Raw genomic sequence first — 22,693 nt, 5'->3', positions numbered from 1 at the left:
ACGAAGACGACTTCGGCAGAAACCACCGGGAAGGAGCCCAGCTCGGTCTGCATCCCTGCACAGGGCCCCACTTGGGTCTGCACTGAGATGAAGGTCAGAAAGATCTGCGCCTTCACACAGAGCGCTCCAGTCCCTCCGTTCCCCGTCCTTAAGAAAAATGGAGAACAAAAAACCCCGTACTGCGAACGTCTGTGGTAAAAGCTGCATAAGATTTAGTTCATTGGTTAGGATAACTGGGAAGGAATGCCAGTCTGAGATCAGTAAGAATCTCCTCTGTCATAAAGAACACTTAGATTTCACTTGGAAGCTGCTTGGTGAAATCCATCATCCTTTGGAGGTGGTGATGCTCTGCCATGACAAACCACGTTTTTGTGGATGTAACATTGACGTCTTCCATACTGTCAAAACTTGCAGAGTGAATTCAGACTGAGGATTTACTTAATGAAAGATGTAAATTGAAATATAAACTGAGATTTTTTTAATGGATCTCCAAACTTCAAAATGTCGATAATTTTCCGTTCTCGCACGGCCTTTTACTTCCCCTACATTCAAGCTCTAATACCAAGCAATGGATCAGCCCATCAAAAGTACTGCCATATGCCTTCTTTGCAAGAGCAAGCAGAATGGAAAACTGGAGCAGAAATGAGAGCTCTCTGAACACATTTGAGCCGCCATGACCTTCACCAGGTAGTTAGTAACTGGTTATTGTCTGTGTAGATTGTTCTTGCAGAGAAGTGGGGGGCTGGGACGCAGCTGGGCATTCTCTAGCAGTGACTAGGAGCTCAGTCAAGATCATTGCTGTTCTGGGAGACAAAGGTAGAAGTATTGTCTAGTGCTCAGATCTTTCAGAGAGCACATCATTTTAGAAACGAGACAACCACCCTCAGCCTTGTGCTTTGCAGAAGTTCTGTGATTACCTGTTTCAGCCGTGCCTTCTACAGTGTGGCACCCTGGGGGTACTGTGTCGTAACACGGCGGTAACGTTTGATAAGCAATCCTCTTGTCTGTGGGTATTCTGTGCTTATTGATCCTAATGTTAAAATCGCCTACTGCTCTGAAATGCTAACTGGTGGAAAGCTGTCACTGAAGTCCAATGTATTGAACTCAGTAGGCAATCTGTCATTTAATTCATTTGTGCCAAGATTTCAATCCATGCTTATACTAGTCATCTTGATAGACCCTTAGATAAATATTATTGATTAGTCATTGCCGTATTTTACTGTTGATACGCAGAAGGTTGTGCAGCCTTGCAGTTGGCTTTCTACACAGTCCCTTGGAAAATATGTTTTATTGTATTGCCCATATTGGAACTAGGCACATCTTTATTGCAGGCACAGATTAGAGATTGGTATTTTAAAAACAAACAAAAAATGAAGCCAATTTCCCACTACTTCAGATCAGACAACTCTTCACCCCAATACCCAAATGAGATAAACTAGGGATGTTATTTTGCTGCTGATTTCCAGTTCAGCTGGATGTGTTAACCAGGGCTTGGTTGTTAAGAAGTGGTTGTTCCAGCTTTGGGATCATGATGCAGTCAGTAGGATTCAACTTGTCCTTGTGTGATTCATGTGAGTAAGAGCGAGAAATTCCGTACCTCAGAGCATGAGCTGTGGAAAGTGTTAAGGGCATGAGGAGACCGCAGCTGCTCACAGCCCAGCTGCCACGCAGCAGAGTTGACCAGGTGGAAAGTCCTTTGACAAAGGTGATATCGACTTCAGCAGCCCCTAGTAGCATGTTTCATTCCAAAGCTGGGGCTTCCATTTGTACAGCAAACATCTTCATGCCAATACAAGCTTGCTTAGGCCATCCAGCACAGCTCTGATGAGAGATGTACGTTGAAACGTCCTCACAAACTGCACACAGCTTAAGGATAATATATTAAGCTGTGTGAAGCACTGTCATACCTTTGCAACCTCTTCTTCAGTAACTTCAAGTCTGTTAGGACTACATTCTCGAAGTTCAGCACACACTTTGGCTTCTTCCACAGATTTGAACAACTGAGGCTGGTGTGTGTCTTTTCACACATTGCATTGACCCACCAGCCCACAAGAACAAGCTCTCCTTCCCATAGCCTTGCTCGTTTGCCAAAGGAAGTAATCAGTTTGCTGTTCAGAGGAAAGGATGTATTATTGCTACAAAATGTGAGTTACCTTCTCCTCCCTCTTCATTGGCATGCCCAACCAAACATAGCCACGATATGCACAGATTTAAGCCAGGAAGGAACTAAAGCTCCTGTTCTTGCCAAATGATTGAGTGCTAGCAGACACAGACTCTTAAGGAAGTATAATAGAGAAAGTAAAGTACATTAGCAGTACATTGTACTTGCATAGGAAATGAATATGGATGTAATTAAGAAAAGCTGAATTATGCGGAACTGTAAAACCAGGGACATAGAGTGAAAAATTTCCTGTAAACGTCAATTCAGAGTTTTGTGGTGGCCAAAAACAAGGCAAGCAGAGTATTGCAATGTTATTAAGAAAGGAACTGAAACCTAAAATGCCACTGTGTACACATTTGAGACATTACATGGAGTTCTGGGCACATGTCCCCTAATGACGACCGAACTGTAATCTGCTACTAATATTTGATATAGAAGAGCAGGGTGGCTTCTGTGTGAGCAGCTTACAAAAACCAAGCAGGACTGAGAAAAGCAGTGTCTGTAAAATTAAGTGCAGAAAAACAGAGAAACAATAGGGAACATCTGACGAACTTATTATGTGATAGGTTTAAAATAGAGTACTTCACAAAACGTGTGTGTAAATGCTGGACTCACTGCCACAGAATGCTGCAGGAGACTACAAAGGGATTCAAAAAGCAACCAGACTAATCCACAGACCATGACCGTGTCTGGACCTCTGTGACCTTCGGCCCTAGAAGACCTCGTACTGCTGGCTGCTGGTATGTTTGGGCAAAGATCATAGCAGCTGTATTTCTTACTGCTTTCATCCTGTGTCTGTGGAGTGCTTAGAGACAGCACAGCTATTCTCACACAACTTCTTCCCTATAATATAAGCCAACATTTTCCTGCATTTCTTTTGCTTTATGCTAAGGATTTATATAGCAGTCTTCCAATACAAAGAGGCTTGTTTAACAGAAGCTGAGAACAAATTTAAGTAACTCAGGGTTTATATTAACAAATACCCCAAAGCAGGCCAAGCAGCACGACGTGAGGGCTCCTTCATCCCATTTGTTTGAAAGATACTAGTGTTACTGGAGGACTTCTAAGTAGAACTCGGACCCCTGGCTGCAGTTTGACAATATTTTTTTACCAATTTTCACAGCAGCACATGCAGGAGAAAAGCTCTTAGCTGAAATGCAGCCTTGGCACTTGTTTTTGCAGCTCTCTACATGAAGAACACTTACTTGAGCACTGGTGAGGTTCTGAATGGGAACATATTACAATCAGGTGTCTGTAGTCACCACAGTGACTGACATTAACACAGCACTATTTTATGATTCTCTGCTCTGCGTGTGCACAGAGGGCCAAACACACACAGCACTGCTTCTGAAGTTCAGGCTTTGTAGATGTGCAGTGAGGAAACAAGGAGCGGAGCCGCTCTGCAGCTAGCAGTTCAGCAGTGAACTCTTCATTCTGCTCCTTTCCACTGGATCCATGTTACTAGTTGCTTTCAACAGCATTTTCTACTTCTATATCGGTGCTGTGAACACTCGCTGTAGTTTCTATCTTCACAACTTAACTCCGTTACCTCTGAGCACAGTAAGAATCTGCGTGCTGCCAGTCCTGCTTACACGGAGCGCCCTGGGTGTGATGATCCTCATTTCTATGTAAATCATCTCACTTCAAACACCATCTCGTAAGTAGACACAAGGACTTTGCAATTAAGGAAGTTTACCAGGCACGTACATTCCAATTCACAGCAGCTAGGTCACAAAGAACTAATACAATGGACATCAGTTACACGGAAGTCTGAGAAAACACGATCTCACTGAGGCTCGGTATGTACTCGAGTAGCAGGAAAATGCAAATAAACTTCTAAAACGGTAATTAAAAACACACCACGAATGCTCTGAACAAAGCATAAGTAGGTGGAACTTAATCATAGATTGCAGTGTGCATCTCCACCCAGAGATTACTGCACGCAGATCTGCTTATCCTGCACCGAATGAAAATACACAGCAACGAGCATCCTTTGCTTGAGAAGTTCAGGCAAATCACAGGACACACAGCTGAGCCTCCCCGTCACTGAATACAGGGATTCAAAATCCACAGCCGTGCTTTTATTATCTTAAAGCAAACAAAATGAAAAGTATGTGCCTCGAGTACTCAGAAAAGGAGAAAAATATCAGAATATGCATAACTTCATTAACGAACAAAGGAGCATCTCTAATTGAAACAGCCCCCCAGGCAGTACTTTTCATTTTGAAGTTTTGTGGTTTTACTCCTAGTCACGGAGTGCTATCTGTTTTCTAACTAGTTATCTGAGATAGGACTTTATCATTTATTTACAGCCTTGCTACATTGGCTGAATATTAACAACTGCACTTAATATACTGGAGGGATGTAAACAGATACAATCCAGATAGGTACAATTGCTGAGAAGCACAGATTTTCCTCTCCCACTGTTTTCAGAGATAAGTGCATTCAAAGAACAAGCCCTTCCCACACCAAACATCCCGAGCACGTATTGTTCATACATACAAAGCCTTTACCAGAATAATTTCATCTTTCTGCTTACTTTTTGCCTGTTTTTACTTTTGTTCCCAAAAATGCGTATTTGATTGCAAGGGCTTCACCATTTCTGATTTCTGACTAGGTCAAACAGTGAAACTCAAACTGTATTATGTTGTTGTATTTCTTGTCATCAGGATCTGGAGCAAGTGCAGCTATTACACTGTAAAATGTTATCTGACAAAAAGAATCTCTCTGATATCTTCAGTGAGGTGAAATGGATCTCCTATCACCCTAAAATTGGGGGCGATGTTACCCTCTTGTTTTTGATTCTAAAAAATATTTTATTTCTAAAAAAAGTAGGACAAAGGAGTCATTTACTTCTGGACACGGAATACAAAACCATTCCAGAATGATTCTTTCTTACCCAAAGAATATTCCATCTTTCCAACTTTTAATAAATTTATACAGAGTGAATCATTGTATTTATCTGTATTTCTTCTTGAACAACACAAGCTGTAGTGTAGCATTTGTTCCCCTCAAGAAACATGCATGTCTGCATTCAGGGAAGAAAGCCAACGTTACACATTGAAAATACTATCTGCAGAACACAGAACGAGAAGAAATCCTCTATATTGATGACCTTGCTTGTCTTTAGTTCAAAGTCATCTTTAAACTTCTGCTGAATAATGATTCATTTCTAAATGCAAAAGATGATTTAGTTCTGTTGTGTTCTTTATTAAGACTTCATTATTTATTCGTTTTTACAAAAGTAGCATAGGGTACATGTCTTTATTTTGCCTAGTTTCACATAGAGTTCATTTATTTTGAAAGGGACATTTTGCAGTACAGTACATTGAGTTGTTAGGAGGTCTTCAGGTCTTCTGGCAAATCAAGCTTCTGCTGCTACATGCCAAGAATCACACTAATGGCACAGAACGTTTTTCTAAAAAAATTAATTTAGAAGTCTTACGTTGTAGCAAACAAAGTCAGGAGTCCCTTTAAGAAGGAAACTATTTCATTGCCTCCCAGTTTAGATTCTCCATAGACACGGTCAACAAATGAAATAGGAACCTGTTGAAACAAGCAATGTTATTTTTAAGGTTCAAAGCATATATAGTGAGAAATTCTGTAATGCAAAACCAAACCAAAACCTGGACTTCCAAGTGGCAGAATGCTAATAAAGGTGAAGTATGAAAGCACTAATGCTAATAAAAGTGAAGTATGAAAGTTTGGCTTCCTTTATCTCAGTTCCTCTTATCAGGGCTTTAATGATGGCCTGTAGCTGGGCAGCATGAACATACTGAGTTTACTACTTTTTAAAAGATGATCCAAGGACATTAGTCAGTGGGTGGATTATACAGTAGGCAGAACAAGCCTAATAGCATAAGCACACTAACATTCTAGGGGGTCAGAATCAATCTGCGTTGCTTTCCCCATTAGGTTAATCTTAATAAAATAAAAAGCTTCAAGTCAGTGTCTCTAGAAAGCAAATATCCCCTGCCACTGTGAAACAGTGTTCTGCTCTGCTTTGCCACTGGTTTGAAGGTGACACCTGAATGTGGCAGCTATGGTAGGGCTTGTCTGTAAGAATATGCACTCTGTCTGCCTTTGGCCATTTTAAAGATTATTTACAGGATAGGAAAAAAAAAACATTTTAAAACTCATTTTGCTTTTATTAATCAGTTAACTCACTACCCACAAAATGTTAGGAACACACTCATTTTCAGTACTTTGACCACATACAATGACACGTGACATGTCACTGTGCCAATTACAGTATTCAAAAATTTCCATATATGTTTGAAGGTGAAATTCAGAAACTTCAGGGCCTAAAATAAAGAATGACATTTGCAAAAGTCATTAAAAAATTGTCTTAACGTTCTGTTGGCAGTTTCAGTCAGAAAATGTCTGGTAAGTGGAACACAAAAATCACCACACCCTCACAGCTGTGCCAGGACTGAGGATTTCTCACAATTATGAGCAGATCAGACAATTGTAGAAGAAAAGGTAGGGAAAGAATATAGATAAGATACCTAAAAGAGCATGGAGATAGACTCAGCAATGACTAGCTTGCTTAGTAGGGTCTTTCTGACAATCCAAGTAAGCATCATGGCAACCATGGACATTTAATGGACAGAAATCAGGAAAATATCAACTCTTCTTGGATTTCAGTACTATTTGGATAATTATAAATCACCTAAGCATCTTAACTATTGGGCAAGAAATACTATCTCAATGGACTTGGAAGATGATGGGAAATGATCCTGCCCCAGGAAGTTAAGAGTATAGAGATGATACACAGAATATTAAAAATAAAAATAAATACAATAATCTTATTTATCAGTCTACAGCTGCAATGTGTACACTGTGGAGTAAGCTACAGATATCATAAAGGAAGCCTTAAACATCTGAAACAGAATCATGCAGCAGCTCGTCAGGTATCAGAACTCTTCCCACACGTGAAAAGCCGAAGGAGAGAGACTGCTTCCTTGGGAATGTAAGTAAGGGACTGCTGAGGACAGCCTGACTATCCCATTCCAAAACAGAGCTTATGTCCCAACACCGCCACAGAGACACCACAAGCTGTCTGTCAGGCTTTGAACCTGGAGACAAATATCTTCTATTTGATGGTATGCAACCAGCAGAGGCATGCAACGAGTGATGAGATCAAACAGTAGGCAGAAGAGAAGTCTTTGCAGCAGCATGCAGAAGAGACAGGAGCAATACAAGATTGCATTTAAAATAAAACCAAAGAAGCGTATTTTAGCGTTTTCAAAATGCACAATAAATGAGAGCAGTTCTCATCCTACATTTCAGTATTGGATGTAGAGATGGGAGAGTATTTCATTCAACAATACGAAAAAACAAAACGTGAATGCAGCTGGATGTAAAAAACAAAGAAATTCAAGGTCAGACCCAAGCTGCACACAGCATGGTGTTGTCACTCCATGAGTAAGAAAAGAGAAGAGCCTGCTGCATTGTGTACAAGTACTCCACCCCAAACACAAGATTTAGAGAGCAAAGTACCAGAGCAGAGTGCTCCAACAGCTCAGTCACGAGAATGGTAATGAACCGTTTCTGATATTTGGCTGCAAAGAGAATCCCAGTGAGTTAAGACACCACCAAGAGAAATTCACTGAAATAGAAGGCAGCAGTAAGACTGCTAGGGATACAGGATATAACTGCTGTTCTTTTCCAATGACTGTAGCAGCACATCAAAAAGTTCAGAAGTGGAAAGCTGGAGAAGAACACAGAAATGAATGACAGAGGACAATAAATCTGAAACAGAATCAGGTGGCTGGAGAAAATGAAATATTTTGAGACAACCAAACCAGAGGTGTCTCTGCAATAAAAAGGAAAGAGAAGGCTCAGTGCGTGTTTACTGGTGAACCTGGGACTTCTCTCTTCTTTGAAGAACCTGATAAAATAACACACCTAGAGAAATGGCAACAGGAAAAGGGAAGGACCTATCAAAAAAGGGGAAAAGTAAATGGAATTTCACATCTGGAAAAGATGGAAAAAAATGCATATATAACTTCTTTATAGTAATCTGACCTTTAAGATCACCTAGTCCCAACCCCATGCTGTTGGCAGTGACACCTCCCTCTAGACCAGGCTGCTCACAGCCCCATCCAACCTGGCCTTGAGTGTTTCCAGGGAGGGGGCATTCACAACCTCGCTGGGCAGTCTGTTCCAGCATCTCACCGCCCTCACAACCAAGAATTTCTTCCTGACACCTAGTCTAAATCTACCCTAGTTTAAAACTACTTCCCCTGGTCCTGTTGCTCCATGCCCTTATAAAAAGTCCCTCCCCATCATTCCTGTAGGCCCCTTCAAGTACTGGAAGGCCACTCTAGGGCCCCCCTGGAATCTTTTCTCCAGGCTGAAGAGCCCCAGCTCTCATCATCTCTAACTGCATTTAAATGAAAGCACAATAGACTTATCAGAAGCTTTACTATACCTCTCCAATAGTATAACCCAGCTGTCTGGCACGAACAATCATTTCCATCTGGAAGACATATCCTTTGGAAACACATTTTTCCATTAATTTCTGCAAGACTTCTTTTCTGTATAACCTGAAAATGATTACAAAGGAAATTAAACAAAGCACTATTTTGAACTTCAGAAATCAACAGTGTGCATTTAGGAATCTTAACTGTAATCATTCATTCATATCATCGTTATTTAAAAGAATAATTAACAAAGCCATTGGACCAACAGTTCCTGCAATGTAGTCTACTATTTCTTACACCCTTCTCAAACAGATGTCACAGTCTTCAATATAGAACACCTGTTCTTACTCCAGTTCCTACTGCAGCAGTTTCTTGATTTCAAATAGAGTTTATGACTTGCATACCATACCTGAAACTCCCTGTCAAGTCTGATGCACCTGGCCTCAGCAAAACCTGAGTTATGAAGTTGGCACCACGACTGTGGAAGGAAACACAAATGTCAAAATTACCCAGTTCACAATTCAGTAAGATTGAGCAGAGTTTCTAGAAAATAAGTAAAATACATATATATTCTTTAATAATAATTTTACTGAAGAAAAAGGTCACAGGATTTAAAAGTCAGTTATGACTACACTGCTCAGGGATATATTACTTGTTATCAGATGTGCACATGCTTTATACTCTAGAGTGTGATATAAAAGGATTTCCTGGTAATGCTCACTGCTTTCTTTTCTCTATTAAAAAAAAAAAAAGAGAGGGATGTATATATTCTATTTAGATCCACAAAGAGATAAGCAGTTATTCCATTACAAAAGGAGAAATACAGCTACTGTCCTGTGAGCCACTGTCCAGGTTTGATGCCAGCCTCCACGTGCTTGTATGGCCTTGACACAGTTTTTCCTCTGGTTTTTGAGTAAAACGTTTCCCTAGTGCTCATTTTACCTCTTTTCCAGTAAGGTTTAAGTAATGATTTGTTGACATTGATCATGCCAGATAATCCTTAACTTCTGTCAAATCAGAGTGCCAACAGAGGGGTACAGAAAGTGTTGAGAGAGGGGACCACTGCAGCTCCTAACGCTAACTAGTCATGTCCTGTAAACCTGAAGGAGTGTCAGAGTCTGAGCTCATTCTTTGGATGATGAGGCACAAGTGTCCCAGATGGATGCTCTGCAGATTTGTATGTTGAACCAACTGTTTTATGGTAAACTTGTGACTAAGTTCTTTCCTGATGGCTGTTAATTGAAGACAAATTGTGCACGTTTCCATTGTCCAACATCATTTTGCAGTACCCAGTACTATTAAAGACTCCATTCACCTCACAAAGATTTACTGTTTAAGTTCTGTACTTGGAATTCTTACTGATTTCTAAAGAATAAATTCAGGTGTAAATGCCTAGAAAAAACACTAACCTGATTAATTTTCTTTTCAAATCCCAGCCATATACTCCTCCATTTCCTTTATACCTTGTTCCAGATACAATATCAAAATTGCCTTCTTTCTGCTTTCTGGTAGAAATAGGTTTTTATCAGAAAAACAGGAAGAACATTTGTATGAAGTTAGTATGAATTTCAGCCTAAAACAATCACTCAATACAAAACATATACCTCAAACTTTTAAGCAAATAGAGAACACAGCAGAACACTAGCTATGAACACACACATTTAAAAAATAGTTAAGTGTTCTCTGATAAAGAACTATCTCAAAGTATCTTATGATTACCTTTTACCAACTTTGTAACAGGATTCCAAAGACCACTTCATAAATGAAGATCTATCTATGCACTTTCAAAGCCAGGATAATCTTAAATTCCAATCTTAATATTTAAATTACACAACCCCACAGTAGGGAGAAAAGAAAATAGGTCTGGAACTATCCCTAGTCCCTATCATGCCTGACTATAAACTTTTTGACGTCTGGTATTACAAGCAAGAAAGTTAACAAGTCTGTAACTACCCTTAATCTGTTTACTGTTTCTCATGAGTTGAAGAGTTTCAGGGAGAGGAAGATTAGAGGTAAGCAGGAGGGAAGTACTTGACAATTAAGTGCAAACTTGGTCCTGCAGTCAGTATTCCTACACACTCACAAGGAGATCACTGGGATTAGGAGGTGATTATTTTCACATACCTGTATGTATACATGTGGTTTTCTGAGCTGAACAACCATTATGAGGAAGAGAAGCACTAAGCCACACATTCCCTGTTAGTTTAATCCTGGGGATTTTTGTTCAGTAGAGAACTAGCTATTTTTTCTGGATTATTTTGGAACAAATCTAACAGTCCCATCACTTGTATTTGAAGTCTTGCCTTGATCATTTTCTTACTACAATTAGTCAGCTTTCAAATCTTACTACAAAACAGTAAGTGTTTAAATGGTTAAACTAGAAGTGGAACCCACCTGATGAACTCTGGAATAAATTTTGGCTGAAATAGAAAGAAAACAGATGAGATGAGAGAAAGGAGTTGGGGGGGGGGAGGGAGAGGGGAGGATTTTAATTATAATAGATTAAAAAACCTGTATGTAAACAATAACTTACATGGTGAGACAGGTCAGCATCCATAATAACAATAAAATTCCCAGTGGCGTGCTTCATTCCATGAATATAGGCAGTGCCTGATGAAGACAGTACAGAAATAGTTTCCCTCTCTATTTTAACATAGGCAATCTTCTAGACACAGTTTTCATTTCTTTTCTACAATCTCTATGTTTTACCAGAGGATGATTAAGTAAATGCTCTTAGAATTTCTCTTAAAATAATACATAACTGATGTCCTTATCAGGCAGCATCACAGGAAATGTAATGCCTGGTTAATGAACAACCCATCTTTCCTTTCTTCCCAGTACTGTTTCCAAAGTTACGTAGCAGGAACGTTACAGGTTTGTGTATTGCTGAGGACTGGTAGTGTGGTACACGAACCATTTTCATCAAGTCTGTTTTGTAGTTCTGGTCAAATGGGGTCAAAGGATGAAAATGCAGAAAGCAAAAGATTTTTAGAGTTCTTAGATAAACTGGATACAGCAAAAAGTATAAAGGTGAATTAAAGTAGACCACTTAATATGAAATGAGAGTTTTGGTTTTGTTCTGTGGAATCGAGTTAGCAGCAGTACTCAGGACACAGAGCACCACTAATGCTTTCACCAAATGGTTGCCAAGACACTTAGCAAGAATGGCAGACACTGATTTCCAATACATAAAAAAAACCTATTGCATTTTATCGTTTTCTCCATTCCTATTACAACAGAGGAGGGATAAGGATACAAGACATGAATCTCACCAGAATGAAATGTCCTAGCTTTATTTTAGGATAGCTTCAATACTACAAAATTTAATGTCATTTATTACTTCACGATGGTGCTTTTTCTGAAGCAAATAAAGACGTGCTTGATTTACAAGTTCTGTGCAATACAGCATCAGAGCTACAAAACTTTACTCCTGCATAATTCCAGGAAAATTGTAATGACAGCCCAGCAGTGCATGATCAGCTCTCAAATCAGAGATAGCTTCTGGAGCACATCTGCAATGTGCTTCAAAATCCATTCAAATGTAGTTAATAGGTGACATAATACTTAGTAGTTTGAGCACTGGACATCTGTCAGATATGTATGTTTTTGTTTACTTACAGTCATAATTAAATAGTTGCAATGAAACAGGCCAGCTGTGAAAGGTCTGTCCAAATACATGACAAATATCCCAGGCTTGGAGACCACACAAACTATGGCCCAAGTTTTTAGCATCCTATGTGCTCAGGTGGACTGCACAGAAAGCACCATTATCTCCTCTGAGTCAGTGCAGAAGTTCCATCCAACCTCAGCCTAGATCCCTCATTCTGTAATCAGTGAATGCTGTGTGGGAAGGAGAGGAGGAGCATGGTAACACATGGAAAAACACAGCAGTACCAAACAGCAGTGAACACAGTTTTCAAGTTGTGCTTAACTTGTGCACAGTTTTTAAGTTTGCTCACTGGTAAAAGCTGATGAGTACATGTAACTGATTCAGTGCTTTATGATTATTCTTCCAGGACTTCATACAGTAGAATCAAAGAAAGAATATTGCAGCTATGTATTTACTACAAACCAGAACTAACAAGGACTTACCAAGGCCCAACTTTTTTGGTCTGGGTCTCAGAAGCTGCAGGATATATAAAAACAGACATCTATTAATTGCAGTACAGGTTCCAAACGAGTTCTCCTAAACAGCATTACTTTAAAGGAATTGATAAGCACTAACAGTGAGCATTTTAGAGAATTCTCCAGCATGATTTAGCATACAAATAACACAAATATAAATAATACTAACACAAATTTCAAGATTTTCATGTGCAAACAAGTGCATGTGAGGAGTAATGGCCAGATAAAGATAGCATCTGTCTTTCGGAATATAAGCAAACAAGTTTTGAAACGTGTGCTAAGTATCCTCATTTCCTGCAGGGCCACATCACTTCCTGTCATTAGCATTCCTGATTATCATTTTGGTTTATGCTTCTCTTTCACCCTGACTTTTTTCCCTAATAGTCAAATTTGAGCATTTCCAAAACAGGAAACCCAAATCTTTGCCTGCTTCCTTGGACGTGTTGCCCTCAAATTGAGTACGCACTACGACCAGAGAGCAGCTTTGTAAACACGGTGCTGACTGAGCCTGGGAAGAAAAGAAAAGCATTTGGTGCCATCGGGGGATGATGGTGTGGAACCAGAAACACAACTCCACACACAGCTGTGGCTGCCTCGCACTGCTGCACTAACACAGCTCGAGCTCCTGGCTGTGTACTGCACTGCACCGTGCAAGGCTCAGCCTGCCACAGGTCCACCGATGAGACTTCAGAACGACGCATTTCACGACATCACCTAGCATCCGCCAGCCGTCTGCGTGCTCTCTCATGCTGGCGCCAAAAAAAGGAGTGCAGAGCTTAGCAGCTTCCATTTTTCTCACTTCCCTCTGTCCTCAGCCGCAGAAATCGGAACTCCCCTCGACCCAAACCGCACGCTCCCCGCAGCACGCACCGCATGGCAGCGAAGAGTGCCCGACACTCCGCCGCAGCTCTGCGCATGCGCACAGCCGGGCGCGAAGGCAGCGCGGGGCCCGGGACACCGTCCCGCACCGCTACGGACTGCGACAGCTTTCACACGAAGAAAGAAAGGGAAAATAAACGAGGCGCGACTCACGATTTTATCCGACCCGTAGATCTTCTCCAGCTGCTCGGCAACCTGCTGCGTCCCATCCGGGCTGCCGTCGTCTATGACGATAATTTCGAAGTCGGTCCCACTGAAACCAGAATCATTTCGTGAGCGGACACAGAAAACCCCGTTCCCCTCCGTCGCTTTGTGAGGCGCGAAACTGAACACGAAGAGACTTCCTGAGGGAGACGCGTGCTCGTTCCGCAGCGCTCAGATCGGCCGGCCCCGGCCGTACCTGTCGCGGAAGGTGCGCAGCAGCAGCCAGACGACGAGCGGCAGGTTCTCGCGCTCGTTGTACGTGGGCAGCAGCACCGACACCTTGTCGCCGCCCCGGGCCGCCATGTCGCGCCGCGGCCCCTCCCGTCCCCGGCGCGGCGCAGCCAATCAGCGCTCGCGGCGCGGCCGGAAGTCGCCGGCCGGAAGCGGAAGTCGGAGCTGCCCGCCCTTCTCGTCAGACATGGCCGCCGATGCGAACGCGGTGCAGTTGAGTGCGGAGATCGAGCAGCGGGAGCGGGAGCTGCGCGGGCTGCGGGAGCGGCTAGCGGCCGTCCTGGCGGGGGAGCGCCCTGGAGCCGCCGAGCGCGATGCTGGCGCCGCCGACGCCGCCTTCCCCGCCGAGCTCCCCCCTCTGCCCGCGCGGGCCGCGCTGAGTGCCGCCGATATCCTGCGGTACAGCCGGCAGCTCGTGCTGCCCGAGCTGGGCGTGCGGGGACAGCTGCTGCTGGCCCGCTCCTCCGTGCTCGTGGTGGGCTGCGGCGGCCTGGGTTGCCCCCTCGCCCAGTACCTGGCCGCGGCCGGCGTGGGCCGCTTGGGGCTGGTGGATCACGACGTGGTGGAGACCAGCAACTTACACCGGCAGGTGCTGCACGGGGAGGCCCGCCGGGGGCTCCCCAAGGCCGTGTCCGCCGCGGCGGCCCTGCGGCAGCTCAACTCCACCGTGCAGTACGTGCCCTACTGCGGAGCTCTGAGTCCGCGCAGCGCCTTGCAGCTGGTGCGCCAGTACGACGTGGTGGCGGACTGCTCCGACAACGTGCCCACCCGGTACTTGGTGAACGATGCCTGCGTCCTGGCCGGGAAGCCCTTGGTGTCTGGCAGCGCGCTCCGGCTGGAGGGGCAGCTGGTCGTGTACAACTACCAGGGGGGGCCCTGCTACCGCTGTCTTTTCCCCAAGCCCCCTCCGCCAGAGACCGTGACGAACTGTGCGGATGGGGGAGTGCTGGGTGTCGTGCCGGGCATCCTGGGGTGCATTCAGGCCTTGGAAGTGTTGAAGATAGTTTCGGGGATGGGCTCCTCCTTCAATCAGTTCATGCTGATGTTTGATGCTCTGGAAGGGAGATTTCGCAACATCAAGTTGAGACCAAAGAAATCAGACTGTGCTGTTTGCGGTGACGATCCGTCTGTCACTTGTCTTCAGGATTATGAGGCATTCTGCGGCTCTTCTGCAACAGACAAATGTAGAACTTTACATCTGTTGTCCAGTGAAGACAGGATATCTGTAGAGGAATACAAAAAACTGTTGGATGAGCAAGTTCCTCACGTGTTGCTAGATGTTCGCCCACAGGTGGAGGTGGATATCTGTCGCCTGGAGCATGCTGTCCACATTCCTTTGACTAAATTAGAAGAAAAAGATGAAGAATATCTGGAACACTTAGAAAAAAGAATTTGTGAAGAAAAGCAGAGAACTAATGGCCAAACATCTTTTCCTGTGTATGTTGTTTGCAAATTAGGAAATGACTCCCAGAAGGCTGTGAGAATTCTGCAGGAATTACCTGTCAAAGAATTTGGTCCAATATTAGCTAAGGACATCAGAGGGGGGCTCATGACTTGGGCCAGTAAAATTGACCCAACGTTTCCTCAGTACTAAAATTGTAAATGTTAAACAAAATATGCATACTCACTGTAAATTCTCTAGAGTTTAATTGTCTTTGTGCAACGTCTGTACATGTGAGCCAAACGAGATAGCAATACTATGTTGCTTTTTTAATGGTGCATTTTTGTGTTATATATATTTTATAGATGCCTTTTTTTAATAAAAATACAAAGCTATTCATGGAAATTGGAAGAAATAAATTTCTTGGTTCTTATTTAAAAGTGAAAATTTGGAATTACTGCTTAATTGTGCATGTGTTAATTGATTATTTTTAATGACCAATGCATTTTTTGTTATAAAGAACGATGTACATCTAAGTAGTTCTCAGAGATAAACTGAGGGAATAGGAAATACTTTCTCAGCAGGGAGCTGCCAGAGTCCTCATCACGTGTGCATAGCAGTTATACTAATAAAGGTGTTCTGTTTTAATTTCTGAGGAAGACAACACCCATCGTGACCAATCTTTGCATTACATGAGGTGAAAAGGAATAGTACCATCATAATTAATCATCAAAAAGTATATTTGAATAAAATAAGTTGTGGAACATCATCAGCTGTTTTACTGTAACATACCACGGATTTTAGCAGAAATGTTCTCTTGTGAAGGAAACAGATAAATCTATGTATACAGAAATATCTTTGCAGTTTAGAGGACAACAAAAGCAGTCAAGGTCATGACTTAATGTAACTGTGATAGGTAATGTGGGAGTTGTAAGTCAGGACTGTTTGAGGCAGGGTGTCAAGGCTTGGTTGAATTTTGTTTTTTGGGAATCTGAAACCAGAGAGACATACCTGAAATGCATGACCTGCTTTTCATTTTTCTGTGTTGAGTGCAATGGTGTTGGTCCTTTAATGTCACGTGTCCACTGGACCTGAAAAAAGTGATTCTTTTTCCGCCACTGAAAGCTATGTAAACCTGAACTTTTCACCCTTGGGGACAGGATGATTCTAAACGTGTGCTACTTCCAGTGGGTAGTAATCAGGTTTAAAGTCTTTTCCTGATTACATTCTTAGCAACAGATTTACACAAACTGTGGAAGAAGAAAGATCTGATGCTAAAGCCTGCTATGTTTGGTGTCACTTTGTTGCTGTCCGCTCGTCTGTATGAGCTTCTGAAGCACTCAGCAGATCTTACCGTCTTCAAGAGGCACTGGACTCTTGGGGGGCAGTGTGGAAGATCAAGAGCCAGGGAGTCATTCAGCCCACACTGCTCTTATTGGAAGCTTACTTTTTATTCTGACTTGCTTTACTTGTGGACTCTTATCAAACGCAGCGAACACATAGTGATCTCTTTTTGCACCAGAGAGTTTCATAGCAAATCTCCAGAAGTTTGAAGAGAAGCAGTAAAACTCACTTTGTATTGCTGCTGAAGTACCGTCTGAGCAGTGATGTGTGTTGACATTGTGAATGAAGACAAGCTGCTTTATTCAAGGAGCTTTGCAGTGCAGATGGTGTGATGTGTTACCACAAGGGGTCAGCTCAGTCAGCAGAGTGTATTTTTCTCTTTGTTTCTCACTCCTGATGCTGTGAGGTTTCTTTTCGCTCCTTTGATCATACTCTCTTCTAACGTGGCTTACTGGATTTTGGCACAGGAACTGCAGGAGCAGCTTCCTGTTGGAGGTTTAGAATAGTAGACAGTGGCTGCAGCGTTTGTTCTCAGTTGCTGCATGTGAATGTGTCCCACATGAGGCTCTGTGGGATAGCTTCAGGATTCAGACGTAGAATTAAATATATAAACTTGTTTTCTCCTGGGATGTGGTTATTTTAAGGCATGGAAGATCAGTCAGGTCTAGCCTTCGTACGGCTCTGACATGTGCTCAATACAAAGCATTCGTGTGCCTTGATAAACTAAAATCTTCCTTATTTTGGTGGCAGAAAACTCATCTCAAAGCTCCAACAAATTCAACACTCACCTAATACTGAAATGTGTCATTCCAAACAAAAATTAATGGGACTGTTTGCCAGAGAAATCTATATGGGATATGTCCAAAGTAAGTTCTTAGAGTTCAAGGACTGGAATTTCAGCTGTGTGAGCATCTTCATAATTATCCTGTTTGTAAGCATAATTTGGGGTCAAAATCTAAGTGTTCAGAACAAAACTATGCACTGGCAGCTTGAAATACTGCGAGCATGGCTTTCTTTATTTGTTAATTTTTGTAACACGAAACTCTGTGCTGTGCTTTGTAGAATTACATCAGGAGAACCAACTTTTAAGGACACTTGCTAGGTGGCACTGCAAGTTTGTAAACCAAACCATTCCCCGGGCCGTAACAGACACCACTCAACCTTAGCAAGAGCTGAGGTGCATTTATACCAATGTGCAGTTCTTCTGAAGATATCTGGGGAAATAGAAGGCACGAAGGCATGAATCGAATAACACGTACAGCGTTCCAAGAGCAAGTTGTAGCAGAAGTGATCTTTCTGGGGTATGTTTTGAAAGCAGCGTTTCAGAGACACACCCTGAGTTTTTACTGTGTCCAGTTCCCCACACAACAAAGTGGATCCCTCTGGAGAAAAATGGCTGAGCTTGATGTTCTGATGTGTCAGAGCAGGTCCGTGCAAACAGCCGTGCCTACAGCTCGGAGTAATAATGCTGGATTGTGAACCTCAGTGTTCCCAACAGCGCTGCACGGACAGATGTTTTGATGTCTGTGTACAGTGCTTAAAATATAAAAGTGGTGCAAATAACAACTGAACCCTACCAGCATAGTTAGTGCAAACGTGTGTGAACCTGCTAATAGTAGCCTGACGTTCTCTGCAGATAACAAAGGCAGCAACTGATGATGCTGGTGCTCCTAGCTGTCTGAAAGTGCAGGAGTGAAAGTGATGAAACGAGGATCAAAATAGACATCCACGTTTGTAAAGCTTCTGTAGTAATAACAATCTTTTAACTTAGGATTTATTTTAATACTTTTAAAGTTTTTCTCTTTAGGGGCTTTGGCTTTGTGTGTGAGCTATCTCTTAAGCTTACATTGCTTTAACTGTGATTAAGCATCTATGTTATGCTAGTAGTGCAGTCTGACAGACCTCTTGATTCATGACTGTAAATCAGGAGATGTCTTGGGAAGTAGTGGCACTTGCATCAGTTTAAGAAGTTTTTGTTTTAGTTGAAAATCAAGACACTGGTCTGGAAATGGAAATGGAAAAGTGAAGCTCCAGCCTGAGCACAGATGCCAGTAAATATCTTATATGGTCAAATGCTCCGAGTGTGCAGAACTCTGGGGGGAACGTGGGTGTAGGGTGCTGAGTGCACCACTGCTGCTCAGCTGGGGGCATTTCCAGAAAAGCAGAACCACAGACTGAAAGTGCTCCTCAGAGGAAGCTTCAGTTCTTTGAACTTCTAGTGGGCAGCACAGGGGCATACAGCTCCTCCACAGCCTAACAGACGAGTTAAATATTAACATGTATTACGGTAGCTATGTTTGGAGCACAGCTAGCAAATGTTAATGTAAACCACAAGAAAACACACACTGCTTGTGATATTAACCCCTGGTGGTTTACACTGTGGTGGTTAAACGTGCCAACTCCATTGCTTGCCTTACACTGTTGCTTCTGGTCTGGATAGCAGGAAAGGAAAGTCATTTCTGCTTGCCCATTCTCTAGTCTTTGAGTGTTGATGCTTAATTTAATCTTGACATTAGAATTTGTTTCACGTGGTTGGTTCAGCTGAGTGGAAGCCAATTGAAATATGTTTGTGACAGTGCTGCTCTGAGCTCTTCCTCGTCCTGTGGGTACTTGTGCTTCTGGCATTTCGTGCAAGTGGTAAAATTGTAGTGAAAAGCAAAAAATAGCTTCCATCCAAAATGGTACCTGTCACTAACGTTATCAGAAAAGAAACTGATAAGAATTCATCTATTGCAATAGACACAGGAGCGCAGGCCGTGTTGTGCATGGTTGTGGTTCTTCCCTGGAAGATTGCCTTCCTCGCCCTGCTCGTGGCATGACCACTGCCCTCCTCAGAGCAGCGCAGGGTGAACACTGAGGCCCATGAGTCCTGGAGCACCGGCTCTCTGTGTCAAGAGTCAGCAACTGTGGACTTGACCCCTCTGAGAGCATGGTGTGAAATTTTTCCTCTCTTGAACTTCCTGGTAAGTGCTTATCATTGTCTCTTTGTGCCTGGGGAGGGGGCAGTTGGTATTTGTGAGTGGATGGGATGCCGGCATAGCGGCGTGGCAGCAAACAGCAGCCCTGCACTGGGGCCAGCAGTGTGTGCTGACTGCATCCATCCTGCTGATGGAAGCCTTCATCCCCGGAGGAGGAACCTGCAGCAAGAGTTCTGTCTCCCCTCCGGCCCCAGGCCGTCCTGAGCACAGAGCTGTACTGCTGTGTAAGGTGCTCGTGCTGTTGCTAAGAGACCAAAGCCCAACTCGTAAAGAAGGGTTATCTCCAAATTTAAAATGGCTTCTCCCATAGATCTGACTTGGAAATGAGGCCTCATGTAAATGGGCATTCTCCTGCTCACGAGCAGTGAAAGGCAGCTCTTGTCTAACACAGTGGATTGCTGACTTGACATCAGGGGTCTGAAATTTAGGAAGGACAAACTCGTAACTTTGTCAGTGTGCACAGATGTATGTGCAGACACAGAGCACACGGCGCAGTCATTTTCCAGATGGACAGTGGCTCTGAGTACTGACAGCACTGAAGTACAGCCCTTCTAAGAAAAAACCCACAGTGCTTTCTATTAGGACGTGAGAATGACTAACAGCAACGGACTTCTTGCACTGGGACTCAGATTTCAGACACTGATGGAGATCACCCTATGATTACATCATGGTGCTGTTGAGTGCTGCATATTCTAGACACAGATAAAATCCAAAAGGGAGAAGTTCTGTGACGTGTCCTGGCACACCACAGGACTGCAGAGACAAGCCCGCTTCCTTTTAGTCTTCCTGTTCCTAACCTCAGACGATCCTAATGGCTGTGATTAGTGCCGAGCCGTGCTGTGCCTGTGCCTGGCACTCTTCTGAGTGGAGATCGGAGCTTTCTGTGCTCGTTCCTGACTTGAATGTGTGACACTGCTACTTTAAGATGTATTTACCATGAATCAATAACGCGATGAGTCTGATAGCCTTTCTCCCACACTTGTGCTGGCATTGCAGTGGGTTTTGTTCCAGTGTCACTCACACCAGCAGATTCCTCTCCACCGGGTGCCTCACCCGTTATTGCAGCTCTGTATGATGCACGGTTGCTGTGCTGCCTGCAGGGTACTTCCATGTGGGAAGCTGGGATAGGCACTGGGAGCTGGACTGTAAGCAATTACACTGCAGACAAATCGTTCTTGTTTGCTGTGGCTGCATCCCACGTGTTCATGCCTACCTGCCCTTCCTTTCCTGCTCTTTCTCTCTATGGTGAACTCTGGGGTTATGGAAGTAGAGAGGTGAAACAGATACTGGAGCCACAGGCAGCACGACTAACACAGGTTCAACCAGACCGTGACAGAGATTACACATGGAATTTGTTCACACCTTCACTGTGTGCATGCGTACTGCCAGTGCTGTCCTTTCTTTTTGACTTCTTTGTATATTTTGAAGTAGATTTTTTTAAAGCCCTGGGCAACAGGAAAGCAAACAGTCCCTGACTATTTTAGAGCTTGAACCTGGCAAGGTCATTAGTATTTGGATGTGAGACTGGGGATTGCTCCTCGGTGCTGTTTTGCTTGTTTACAAACATGACTGTGGAAGTCCTCCTCTTCCTAAAGGCAAGTTTCATTGCCCCCAGGGATCCTTTCTGAGGAGGACTCACCCCACCAAAGCAGCCCGTTGCTTCAAGCAGTCCTACTGCTTTGTTCACAGCAGCTCTTCCCAACACAGGACGATGTGAGTGCTCTTTTCATTGACCGTGTTAAACGCTGTCCCTGCCCACAGTCCGACGCTCACTGACAGCTCTCTGTACACAACACAGCGGCAGCGTTTTTTTTTTCACAAATCATGTGTAAGCTTGAGAAGCATGGGTCGATCCTCCGGCAGCAAAAAAAAAAAAGCAACCGACGACGTCACCGCTCGCGCTGGGTACGATGCGGTCCGAGTATTCCAGGCGGCCCTAAGGGTGACCGGCGCGGGGCGGCGTTTTCGGCCGCGGTTCCCCGCGCTCAGGATGACCGCTCCGGCCCCGCACGCGGCGATGTGGGGTCCCCGCACGGCCGTCCCCGCCGCTCCGCCGTGATCCCGGCTCAGCCTGGAGAGCCGAGCAGCGCATCCTTCCGAGCGCTGAAACTTCCACCGCTGGAAACCCAATCGCATTTAAAGGCAGCAAATGACGATACGTTTCTGTGGGCAGGGAAAAGTTGGACTCCGCATACAGAAGGTGTATTTCTGCTGTGCACGGATGTGCATCGCGGTCTCGTGCAAGAGCCTGAAGTGCTTTAGCTGTGGGCAGCTTCTGCTGTCAGAGGAAAAGCAAGGAGTCAGTGGGAAAAAAAATGCACGTGCAGGTTTACACTATTGACCCCAAGAGGAACACTTTATTAATGCAGTTTTAGGGCATACTGAAGCCTGTATCTCAGAATGAAGACACCAACTATTGATGCTGATGCTTCTTTTCTATTCCCATCAAATCATGTTCATTTTCATCCGGTGATACCCAAACTGAATTTGTGCTCCCCACCTTTGCCTAACCAACAGACAACTTTCCTCAGTTTCTGCAGCAGTGTCCCCTGATAACACAGCCCTGCAACTTCTTTGCTGTGCATTTTGCAGAACCAATGGCACTCATATATCCTCAGACATTCCTATGGAGTGTTTCAGATGTGAGATGCCACAAAATGAGAAAGAAAAACAATAAGCAAAAGGGGAGGAAGTTCTGGTTTTATTGTTAATAATTATTCAGCCAATCATTTCAAGTTTGCCAGCACAGAGCAGGCAATATTCTCCTTCATTTGTGAATTTATCTTCATTTGTGCTGTACGTGGTCCTGCTGACGGATCCCAAACAAGGAATGCTGTCCTGAGGACTTCTGCTCTAACGTCACGAGTCAGAACACGCGCAGCTCTGAAGTGCCACAATGAGGGTGGTTGGGATCTAAACTGATCTTCTTCACTTTCCAGTCCTTTAAATGATCATTTCCATG

General features: G+C 43.6%; 2 protein-coding genes across 2 annotated transcripts; one reads left to right on the top strand and one right to left on the bottom strand.

Moving 5' to 3' along the window:
* Positions 1-5,602: 5,602 nt before the first annotated feature.
* DPM1 (dolichyl-phosphate mannosyltransferase subunit 1, catalytic) lies at positions 5,603-14,113 on the bottom strand. The gene is made up of 9 exons (XM_065754015.1): positions 13,994-14,113; positions 13,747-13,846; positions 12,682-12,715; positions 11,123-11,199; positions 10,984-11,009; positions 9,999-10,094; positions 8,999-9,067; positions 8,598-8,712; positions 5,603-5,707 (listed from the first exon to the last, which is right to left on the bottom strand). The coding sequence occupies exons 1-9, from the start codon at positions 14,098-14,100 to the stop codon at positions 5,603-5,605; spliced, it is 729 nt and encodes a 242-aa protein (XP_065610087.1). The 5' UTR covers positions 14,101-14,113.
* MOCS3 (molybdenum cofactor synthesis 3) lies at positions 14,099-15,741 on the top strand. Its single transcript, XM_065754014.1, has one exon. It carries the CDS (start codon positions 14,099-14,101, stop codon positions 15,620-15,622), a length of 1,524 nt encoding a protein of 507 aa, XP_065610086.1. The 3' UTR covers positions 15,623-15,741.
* The last annotated feature ends 6,952 nt before the right edge of the window (positions 15,742-22,693 follow it).

The sequence above is a fragment of the Cyrtonyx montezumae genome, unplaced genomic scaffold, assembly GCF_038088225.1.
Source record: "Cyrtonyx montezumae isolate F1298 unplaced genomic scaffold, pur_monq_1.0 scaffold_9, whole genome shotgun sequence".
Taxonomy (NCBI): Eukaryota; Metazoa; Chordata; class Aves; order Galliformes; family Odontophoridae; genus Cyrtonyx; species Cyrtonyx montezumae.
The sequence above is the reverse complement of the archived record's forward strand: the minus strand, read 5'-3'. Positions and strand labels throughout refer to the sequence as shown.

What these genes read in the sequence shown, in the direction of transcription:
- MOCS3 (XM_065754014.1), top strand. Translation starts at nt 14,099, where the DNA reads ATGTCGCGCCGCGGCCCCTCCCGTCCCCGGCGCGGCGCAGCCAATCAG.
- DPM1 (XM_065754015.1), bottom strand. Translation starts at nt 14,100, where the DNA reads ATGGCGGCCCGGGGCGGCGACAAGGTGTCGGTGCTGCTGCCCACGTAC. An exon ending in TTTATTCCAGAGTTCATCAG is followed by an intron (nt 10,095 to 10,983) that starts GTGGGTTCCACT and finishes TATTTCTACCAG; the next exon opens with AAAGCAGAAAGAAGGCAATT. An exon ending in TGGGTTATACTATTGGAGAG is followed by an intron (nt 5,708 to 8,597) that starts GTATAGTAAAGC and finishes TTGTTTCAACAG; the next exon opens with GTTCCTATTTCATTTGTTGA.